This window comes from Molothrus ater, unplaced genomic scaffold, assembly GCF_012460135.2.
Source record: "Molothrus ater isolate BHLD 08-10-18 breed brown headed cowbird unplaced genomic scaffold, BPBGC_Mater_1.1 matUn_MA515, whole genome shotgun sequence".
NCBI classification, from domain to species: domain Eukaryota; kingdom Metazoa; phylum Chordata; class Aves; order Passeriformes; family Icteridae; genus Molothrus; species Molothrus ater.
Window position 1 is genome coordinate 29,195 of NW_023416844.1, and position 10,212 is coordinate 39,406.

The 10,212-nt window shown below is 56.6% G+C and overlaps 1 protein-coding gene and 1 long non-coding RNA gene across 2 annotated transcripts; one reads left to right on the forward strand and one right to left on the reverse strand.

The window, feature by feature from the left end:
- The first annotated feature begins 1,044 nt into the window (after positions 1-1,044).
- On the forward strand, positions 1,045-1,977 carry LOC118701435 (olfactory receptor 14J1-like). Its single transcript, XM_036406055.1, has one exon. It carries the CDS (start codon positions 1,045-1,047, stop codon positions 1,975-1,977), a length of 933 nt encoding a protein of 310 aa, XP_036261948.1.
- A 2,133-nt stretch (positions 1,978-4,110) lies between these two features.
- LOC129047144 (uncharacterized) lies at positions 4,111-7,111 on the reverse strand. The gene is made up of 3 exons (XR_008509138.1): positions 6,659-7,111; positions 5,856-6,033; positions 4,111-5,322 (listed from the first exon to the last, which is right to left on the reverse strand). It is a non-coding gene; the product is annotated as an uncharacterized LOC129047144 (long non-coding RNA).
- Between the last annotated feature and the right edge of the window lie 3,101 nt (positions 7,112-10,212).

Here is a 10,212-nt window from a genome sequence, read left to right on the forward strand (position 1 = left end):
TTCTGCCAGCCCAGCAGGGCTGGGGCACTGCCTGCAGCCAGCCCGGGCACAGCACAGAGGCACAGAGAGCTTCAATCAGTCAGGGCTGGGAAGGGGCTGAGAAGTGCCTGGGGCACAATCACTGCCAGCCCTTGGCACAGGAACCTCTGGCTGCAGGACAATGCAGCTGCAGCTCCTGGAGCCATCTCCTCAAGCTGGAACATGCCAATGCCTGCAGAGCCTGTGAGTACATTCTCTGATTGTCTCTTGTGCAGAGCAGCCAGGGGTGCCCAGGGCTGTCCTGCAGAGCAGGGTCCTGCAGCCCAGGGCGCTGTGCTGGGGCAGGGACTCTGCTGCCTGCCAGGGACAGCTCTCAGCCAGCCCTGGCAGCTGCTCCCAGCACTGGGGGACAAGATCTGGCTGGGAGGAGACAGCTGGTGAGGCTTGGGAGTGTTCTCCTTGTGTGGGGAGGATGCTGCATTGTTCAGAACTGCTCCCAGCATGGCATTTAACGGCAGAACATTTCCAAGTAGATTCTACAGGAAGCACAGCAAGGCAGGGCCTGCATAAAAGGGAAAATACTGCTTTTTTAATCTACTGCTCTAGGTTGCCTGGATGGGAAATTGCACATAGATATTCATCTCTCACTTCAGGTTGAGAAAACAAAAAATCTATGAGATGTAATAAACCAGGCAGTGACAGAAATCACCACAGGCCCCCTTAGAGGCAGCCTCAGAGTTGCTTTTCCAGCCTCCTCAGGGTTGTTCTGACGTTGCCATCAGAGCCTGCAGAGCAAGAGCTGCCCCTGGGCAGTGCCTGAGCTGGGAGGGCTCTGCAGGGCAGAGCTGAGCCCCCAGGGCTGGGCTGGGCTCTGGCAGCACTGGCAGGGCCCAGCCCTGGGCACAGGGAAGCAGCTGCTGGCAGGGACAGCTCCAGGCAGCAGAGCCCTGGGCAGGCAGTGGGGGGAAAGTGCCCCCAGGCTCTGCTGGGATATTTCAAGTCTCCTCCAAACCCAACTATTCCATGATTACTTTTTCAACAGGTCCCCTTGCCAAGACAGAAGAAATGTCGAACAGCAGCTCCATCAGGCACTTCCTCCTGCTGGCATTGGCAGACACGCGGCAGCTGCAGCTCCTGCACTTCTGCCTCTTGCTGGGCATCTCCCTGGCTGCCCTCCTGGGCAACGGCCTCATCATCAGCGCCGTAGCCTGCGGCCACCACCTGCACACGCCCATGTTCTTCTTCCTGCTCAACCTGGCCCTCGCTGACCTGGGCTCCATCTGCACCACTGTCCCCAAAGCCATGCACAATTCCCTCTGGGACACCAGCAACATCTCCTACACTGGATGTGCTGCTCAGGTCGTTTTCTTTCTCTTCTTCATCTCAGCAGAGTATTTCCTCCTGACCATCATGTGCTACGACCGCTACGTGTCCATCTGCAAACCCCTGCACTATGGGACCCTCCTGGGCAGCAGAGCTTGTGCCCACATGGCAGCAGCTGCCTGGGCCAGTGCCTTTCTCACTGCTCTCATGCACACGGCCAATACATTTTCCCTGCCCCTGTGCCATGGCAATGCCCTGGGCCAGTTCTTCTGTGAAATCCCACAAATCCTCAAGCTCTCCTGCTCCAAATCCTACCTCAGAGAACAGTGCCTTCTTGCTGTTAGTGCCTCTTTAGGACTTAGCTGTTTTGCGTTCATAGTTTTCTCCTATGTGCAGATCTTCAGGGCTGTGCTGAGGATCCCCTCTGAGCAGGGACGGCACAAAGCCTTTTCCACTTGCCTCCCTCACCTGGCTGTGGTCTCCTTGTTCCTCAGCGCTGTTGTGTTTGCCCACTTGAACCCCCCTTCCATGTCCTCCCCATGCCTGGATCTGGCCCTGTCAGTTCTGTACTCGGTGGTGCCTCCAGCCCTGAACCCCCTCATCTACAGCCTGAGGAACCAGGAGCTCAAGGCTGCAGTTTGGAGACTGATGACTGGACGATTTAAAAAACATTAACCTTCTGTTTTATCACAAATCATTTGTAGTAAAAATCACAAATAACTTGTACTAAAAATCATCTTTGATACTTCTTACTGGCTTCATTTTGGTCGTTCTTTTTCTTTGGTTTACTATTTTTCATATTGTCCACAAAGAAATGTCATTGCTTCTGACATTTCTCATTTTGTTTCTCTCCACCTTCCCTGTGGCCACAGACTGTCTCAATGAAGGGCTTCACTCTCGATGGCATTAAAGGAACTACAGGATCTCCCAGTTGAGTTTTCTGCAGAGATGCCCTTGTGTTGCCTTCTCTGGAGCTGCAGCAGCAATGTCTGTGTGCAGAGCTGGGGCAGATCAGTGCTGGCCCAGCAGCTGTGCCCAGCAGCAGCAGCAGCACTTGGTGTTGCCAGTGCTGCTGCCGTGGCCCTGCCCCGCTGCCCTGGTGGCCCTGGTGTTGCTGCAGGGCCTGAGTGCTCTCGGGGCCGGGCACAGCCCTGGGGGTGGCAGTGCCAGGGCTGCAGCAGGGACAGGCCATGGGCACTGCTGGGGCAGCGCTGACGCCTCAGGCCAGGCCCTGGGGGCTCCAGGCTCCTTGCCCAGGCTCTCTCAAGAACATGGCCCGGCCAATGCTCAGCACAGAAACCCCTGTGAGCAGCCCCAGGCTGGCCGTGGGCAGGCTGAGGGCAAACAGCATGGCTGGGGCCCTGCAAGGGCCCTGGGGCAGACGGGAAGGAGCAGCAGAGCAGGGGCTGATCCATCTCCAGTGCGCTGCACAGCCCAGGGCAGCGTCCCAGAGTGTCCTCATGCAGCTGCCAACAACATCCCCCCTCTGCAACCCTGGCCTCTGCCCCAGCTCACACAGGTGCCCTATCCTTGCAGGCACAGACACAGCAGCACTGCCTCAGCAGCCCCTGTTTGCATTGCACACAGCAGGGGCAGCACCCCCATGCTGTTGCTGTGGGGACATGAACCTGAGGGAGCACAAATGCCATCAGCCCCTGGGGCCAGCAAGGCCTGGGGGACACCAGGGAAACCACTCAGCTTTGTCCTGGCCTCTGCAGTCAGCCAGAAAGTTTGTTCCCATCAGCTGGGAGTTTCCTGTGCCACTGCAGACGCTGTTGCTCAGAGCCAGGGCTGCCTGGCAGCCACCCCCAAACTGCCCTGAGCATTTCCTTGGCTTCACCTTCGCTTTCTTTACTTTTTCTTGGTACAAATTTCTTCCTCTGGCCCACCCCTGTTCCCTCCCCTGCAAACAGCCCATCTACCCCCTGCTCCTGCTGGCCACACCATTCCTGATCCAGGCCAGGAGCCATTGGCCTTCTTGGCCACCTGTGCACACTGCTGCCTCATGTCCAGCCTGCTGTCCATCAGTCCCTGCAGGTCCCTTTCTGCCTGGCTGACCCTGAGCTGTGAGGAATGCCCGGAGTCTAAGGTGCAGCTCTCCAGGGTATTGTTGTTGATGTCTCTCCAGTCAGCTCACAGGCCTACACAAACACACACTGGAGATGTCTGGGGCCGTTCATCATTTCTCTGCTCTCCAGCACTGAGGCAATGGGCCCTGGCTACAGCTCTGAGCTCGTGCCCAAGGCAACCACCCCTGGCAATGGGGCTCCATGGAGCTGCTCTCAGGAAAGACCCCAAGAGCTGGGGAGTGCCCCAAAACTGCCTTGGAAACATGAGACACCTCAAAATCTCTTCATGAACATGGAATATCCAAAAACTCACTCAGTAACGGGCTTCCCTTCCCTTCATTATCCCCAAACTTTGGCCATCTCATTCCAGACCCCAGCCCACGTCCCCAATCCCAACCCCAACCCTTCCCACTCCTCCTGGACATCAAGACCCCCTTCCCAAGCTGTATTTCCCCCATTTCCCACCTCCCAAACCCCATCCCACCCATCCTGCCCCACCCAATGCTCATCTCACCCCTCCTGATTTGCATCTGACTTTGCCCAATCCCCTTCCAACCCCATTTCATCCTGAGGGGCTGTGGAATCGAGGAATTTTGGGGTGGGATTGAGTAGTTTTCAGTGACATTGAGTGGTTTTGAGCTGACAGATCAATCCCTCTCATCTTTTGGAGTGCCAAGAAATAAAGACAACTAAACCAAATACCCCCCAAACCCCCCATATCCTCCCAGATATCTCCCAGAACCCAAGATTCCCCCAAAACACAAGTAAAATGTGAGGCTTTAGATGCCTTTGATGAATTTGTTGATTTTTACCCCAGTTTTCTGTGTTTTGAAGGGAGGAAGATAAATCAAAAGATAATGAGAGGCAAAGAAAAAGGAACACCAGCCACTTCTGACTGCGTATCAGAGGGAATGTGGGTCACCAGGGCTCTGACCAATGTGGATCCTCTGATGGGGATGCAGCTGGAGCAGTGCATGAAGCTCTTCCTGCAGCCGGGGCTCTCGCAGGGCTTCCCTTACCGGTGCCTCCGTTGGTGTCGGGTAAAGAACGAGCGGCCTGAGAAGCTCTTCCCACACTGGGGACACTCGTAAGGCCTCTCCCCACTGTGGATGCGCCGGTGGGTGACGAGGGTGGAGTTGTGCCTGAAGCCCATCCCGCAGTCGGGGCAGCGGAAGGGCCTCTCCTCTGAGTGAATGCGCTCATGAACAAGGAGGTGGGAGCTGGTGTGAAACCTCTTCTGACACTGGGGACACTCGTAGGGCCTCTCCCCAGTGTGGATGCGTTGGTGGATGATAAGGGCAGAGCTGCAGCTGAAGCCCTTCCCACACTCCCCACACTCGTAGGGCCATTCCCCAGTGTGGATCATCTGGTGGCTGATCAGGGTGCTGCTCTGCCTGAAGCTCTTCCCACACTCCAAGCACTTGTGGGGCTTCTCCCCATTGGGAAGCTGCTCAAGGGCCACCAGCTCTGAGCTTTGGCTGAAGCTCGATCCACCTTCCTGGCTCAGGGTGGGTCTTTCCTCCTCAGAGCACCCTGGGCTGGGTTTGGAGCCCCTCCTTCTGTGGGATCTCTGGGGATTTTCCTCCCCATTGGATTCCTGTGCCCTGGAGTCACGTAAAATGGCCTCTTACACGTGGTTCTGTTGTGGGGATTTGTCCTCCCTGCTCTCCATCCTCAGCTCCTTCCCAGGGGGAGGAAGGCCAAGGAGAGGATGGGATTTGCCTCCGTGCCAGAGGGAAGGGGAAGGAGATCCCCCCAGTGCATCCCCGGCAGGACGGGGTTGGCAGCAGGGTTGTCCTGCAGCCGGGGGCTGTGCTGGGCTGGGAGATGGAGCAGGAGAGAGGGGGAAAGGGGCACTGACTTCCTCTTCACATGCCTGGGGCTCCTGGGGCATCTTCCTCTTCCTCACAGCCTTCTCCTCTATCCAGCCAAGGTTTGGGAATGGGAAATCCTGGTTTGGGGAAAAACAAGGAGTGAATGTCGTGGGTTGGGGATTCCTCCCGCCCAAGTCCATCTCTACAAGTTGCTTGATGTCCATAAAAACCACCAAAAATCAAGAGTGAATCAAAAAAAGCCACCAGGAGTGTCCCATTTCCAGTCTCATCCCTCTGGTGTTCTGGTGGTTCCCCATCTCAGGGCTGCTGGTGATCCCATGGGTCCTGGGGATCCCCCCTCTCCAGGGTCCTGCTTAGGGATTCTGGGGGGTTTTGGGGTCCCAGGGTTCCCCTCTCCAGCCTCCCCCTAACCCCCCAATCCAGTCACTTGGGGCTCCCCCCTCTTCCCACCGCCACGTCCTGGTTTAGGGCAAATTTGGAAAAAAACCTCCAAAGGAGTTTTCTCTAAAAAGCAAATTCAAGCAGCCCCTCCCCCAATCAGATCAGGAAAATATTTGCTTGGAGAAAAGTGGAAAAAACCTGTTTATTTGCCAGGCAAAGCACTCACCAGCACAAAAAATGAACAATATTAAACAATAAAACCTCTTACTACTCCAAAAGAGATGACAAACTCAGAAAATCCCCCTGTGGCCTGTAGCTCGGCTCACTCAGTCTCTTATCAGTCCCTCCAGTGCTGGAAATGCCACGGCCCAGGCCTGGCCAGGTGGGCCACAGGTGGGAGCTGCCAGTGGTGTTCTGGGTGTTCAGTCCAGAGCAGGTTTAAACAGCTCCAAAGAAAAAGAAAAACCACAGTCCAGGGAACTTCTCTGCCTCAGCGAGCTAAAAACTAACTAAAAGCAAAGGAGAGCTCTGTCCCGCCCTCTGTCCATCCAGGAGCCAGAATGTGGAGGAGTGAGTGCAGTGTCTGAAAACAAACTGCAGCTTCTTCCTCCTCCCCTTGGCTCTCAGAACCAGCCTTAAAGGTGCAGAACTCATTTCTGGGCTAAACGGACCGATGGGGCACGAGCATCATGAAGTCACCCCAGGACGCGCCCCTGTCAGGGTCAGGGGGTCCCGTCCCCGCCTCATCTCCGGGCTGCCGGGGGTGCCCCAGCTCCGGTATCGCCCCTTCCCCTCTCCCCGCTCCGGGGGTCCCCCGTTCCACAGCCCCGGCTCTCACGGGGATCCCCAAAACCAATGTCCCGCCCCGTCGGTACCGGGCCATCCCCACGTGGACCCCCGGGACCCTCCCGAGGGGCGATCGCGGCTCCTCTGCCCCCGAAAAAGCTCCTCTTAGGGAGCCCGGAGATACCCGGGGCTCGAGTCCGGGATCTGCCGGCTCCGAACACGCTCCAAAAAAATCCTCCCGGACACCCCTGGCTGGAGCCGGGGCGAGCTCGGCCTCGCCCTCACCTGCGGCTCGGGGCTGGGGGCGATGCTCCCGGGGCAGGGGCTGCTGCAGGCTCAGCGTGCGGGCGCTGCGAGCGCCGGGATTCTCCCGCTCCCGCTCCTGCTCCTCCTCTCCCTCCTCTTCCTCCCGCATTTCCTCCGCTGCCAGCCCGGACCCCCCTTTCCCACCCCTCTGCCCCGCGGCCCCGCAGCCCCGGCTGCTGGGTGGGGGAGCCCCCGATCGGCCCCAGGGCTGGGCAGGGGGCTCGGGGACCCCCCCGGGGCGGATCCGTGCCCCCGGCCCGAGCCCCAAACTCCGCTCCGGGGCCGCTGGGCTCTGCGGGTCCGCCTGGCAACCGGTGAGTCATCGGCGAGAAAAGCTCTGGTTGGCTGGAAATTGTTCAGCGCGTTCTCTGATTGGCTGGAATTGTGAAAGGCGCTGCGCCCCGCGGGTGTCCCCGGGAGCTGCGGAGTCCGGGCCGGAGCCTTTTCCTATTTCTTTCTCCCCCTCTGAGACCTCTTTCCTATTTCTTTCTCTCTCTGAGATCGCTTCCCGATTTCTTTCTCTCCCTCTCTCTTCCCCATTACTTGTTCAGTTCAATCCAAGTTCGAGCAGATCCACAGGTTGCGTTCCCACGCTCTCATTCGCACGTTCCCTGGGGCAGAGGCGTCTCTCCCTCGCGAAATCGTAACCCATGGGCAGGGTCCTTTCCCAGCCCAATCCTTCCAAGATTTTGTCGGGGACTCGCTTCCATTTCCTCCCTCCCTCTGCTTCCAGCGGGGAAGGTGCTGGGAAATGCCCGGCAAAGCCACCTTTGCTGTGTGCTCTGGGAGCCCACAGAGCTGCTGGACCTTGTCCCCTGGCCCTGCACAGCTCCTTGGGAGGCACGGCAGGAGCAGCACCCTGGCAGCCTCGGGAATGCCCCTCTGGGATCCATGGCACACACTGCCAGGGGCTGGAATTCCAGTTCCCAGACAGGAAAAGATGTTCCTGCCCTGGAAAGCAAAGCTCTTAAGAAGGAGCCAAAAGCCAAGTGGAGCAAGATCTTACAGTGACATTTCACTGCCAGCCTTCATAACTTCACCCATGGTTGTTGTAGCTCCTGGATGGGGAATTAAATCAGGGCAGGGTCTTTGGGGGGAGCTGCCCTGGGTCAAGGGAGACACTGAGAGAGAAACAGAGCAGGCAAAGAGAGGCAGGAGAGAAAGGGGGACACAAACACAATCAGCTGAGAAGGTGGCACTCTGAAAACAAACCAGAACTGACTGAAAGGAATATGACAGAAAGAAATAATTTTGCCCCTTCTATTTACTATCAAAATGCAATTTCTTCCCCTTCTCACAAACCTCCTCCCAGTGTCATTCAGCAGGGCTGTCAGAAAGTCCTTCATTCTGGGTGGATGTTCCAGGCTGTATCCACAAGGAAACAGGGAATGGGGATTTTCCTGCTCCTGGGGAGTTTGACATCCTCCGCTGAGGAGAGGAGGAGGCACCAGAAGAAAAGGGCAGACGGGCTTCATCCTCCCACAGGAAAGAGAGGGGAGAAATATCTCATTCTGTCTGCAGCTGCTCCCACAAGGATGTGAGGGCTGATCCCAGAGCCCCAAGGGTCACATTCAGGGCTGCCCTCAGGGAATGCTCACCTGGTATTGCAGGGCAGCGTGGGAGCACCTGGATCTTGGGGCACCCAGCTGCCCCCCATGTTTGGAGGTGCCTGAGGAGGGCTGGGACAATGCCAGGGACATCCTGCAGTGACATCCCCTCCTGTCCTGCTCTGGGTGAGCTCAGTCCCAAACCTGACCCTGATCCTGGTCTCAATCTCGCTCCATGTTTAGACACACTCACAGTTCTGTATTTATTCTCATCCTAGTGCCAGACTCGTCTAGCCCCAGACCCAATCCCAACCCCAGCTGTAAAGCCAATCCCATGTCTAGCCTTAACCCCAATCCCAGCTCTAATCCAAATCTCAGCCCCAACTCCAACTCCAGCCCCAATTCCAGCCCCTTCCTAAATCCTTGGCCCCAAACCAAATCCCAGGTTCAGCCCTTCTGGGGCTTTGGGGGTGTCTCTGTCCCTGTGACCCCGATGATGTTTGGGTGGGGTCCCAGCAGGGCTGAGAGGGACAGAGACCCCCCCGGCCTCCCCAGGGGTGAGAAGGTGGCAGAGCCCCCCCCAGCCCCGAGAAGCCTCAGCGGTGAGAGGGACACAGAGCCCCTGGTGCCCAGCCCTGCACAGGCATTGCCTGAGGCCAGAGGGATGGAGACCCCCCGAGCATCCCCCAGGGCCAGGGGACAGAGAGCCCCGAGCATGCCCTGGGCTGAGAGGGATAGAGACTGCCCCGAGCACCCCCTGGCACAGGGGAGAGAGGGAGGGAGACCCCCCAGGCATTCCCTGGGGTGAGAATGATGGAGACTCCTGGGGAATGGCCTGGGGTGACAGGGACAGGGACACCCCTGGGGAATGGCCTGGGGTGACAGGGACAGGGACAACCCCTGGGGAATGGCCTGGGGTGACAGGGACAGGGACAACCCTGGGGAATGGCCGGGGGTGACAGGGACAGGGACAACTCCCCCAAGGTCCTCCTAAGCATCCCCCAGGGCAAGAGGCACAGAGACCCCTTGAGCATCCCCTGGGCACTGGACAAAATAAACTTGGCAGAAATCAAACTTACCTCTGCATAAATCACTTTGATGAATATTTGATTTTCCCACAAGTCACTTGTGATGAAAACACAAACAAATCCCAAACATGAATAAAGCAACAATAAAAGCAATTCTGTGGCAATTCCAAGATTCATCAGTCCCTGCACAGCTCCAGGTCAGTTGCTGGCAGTTTCTGATAAAAGAAAAGTGCAAATTTGTCCCCATACAGATATTATCAAAAGGAAAGGAAAGCTCCGTGTAGCTGTCACAAATGTGACAGGGACAAAGAGAAAAATGATTCTCACATTTGGCAAGCCCCCAAGCCTGGGAATTCATGAGTTATTTGGGAATTTAGCTACTTGAGCTGGGCTTCTTGTGGGACTTTTAGCAGCCCTGTGTTCCTCACCTTGGGGTGAATGAACCTTGTCAGTGTTACTGGTATCTTTTGCTCCCTTTCCTCCAGCGATTTTAACAAACTTTTCAAGGAAGGATAACCAAATATTTTCTTTACACTGGCCACCAACAACAGGCATTTTCCTCATCAGTTCTCCTGTAAGTTGCTCAGAGGAAGCTGCATCCAAGTTTCCAAGAGTTCCTACAGAAAGAACCACAACCTCCTCAGTGGAGGGAACCATGCTGTTGTCAAAGGCACGTGGGGTCAGAGAACAGTGCCTAAACTCACTGTGCCAAAATAATGTCACAATCTGGTTAACAAAATCATAAGAGAGATGCCTTTGCCCCAAATAAGGTGCTAATGAGACCAAATCCAAAGTCGGCTGTATTAAACAGTAAATGTGAGGTAGAGAGAGAGTTGGAAAGAAAGAGAAAAGGGAGGGACAGCAAGGGAGTGACAGGGACAGAGACCTCCCCTGGGGCAGGGCAAGTGTGACATTGTCCCCTGTGTGTGTGGCCTTCCCGGGGTGGGGGTTTTACACC

What these genes read in the sequence shown, in the direction of transcription:
- LOC118701435 (XM_036406055.1), top strand. Translation starts at nt 1,045, where the DNA reads ATGTCGAACAGCAGCTCCATCAGGCACTTCCTCCTGCTGGCATTGGCA.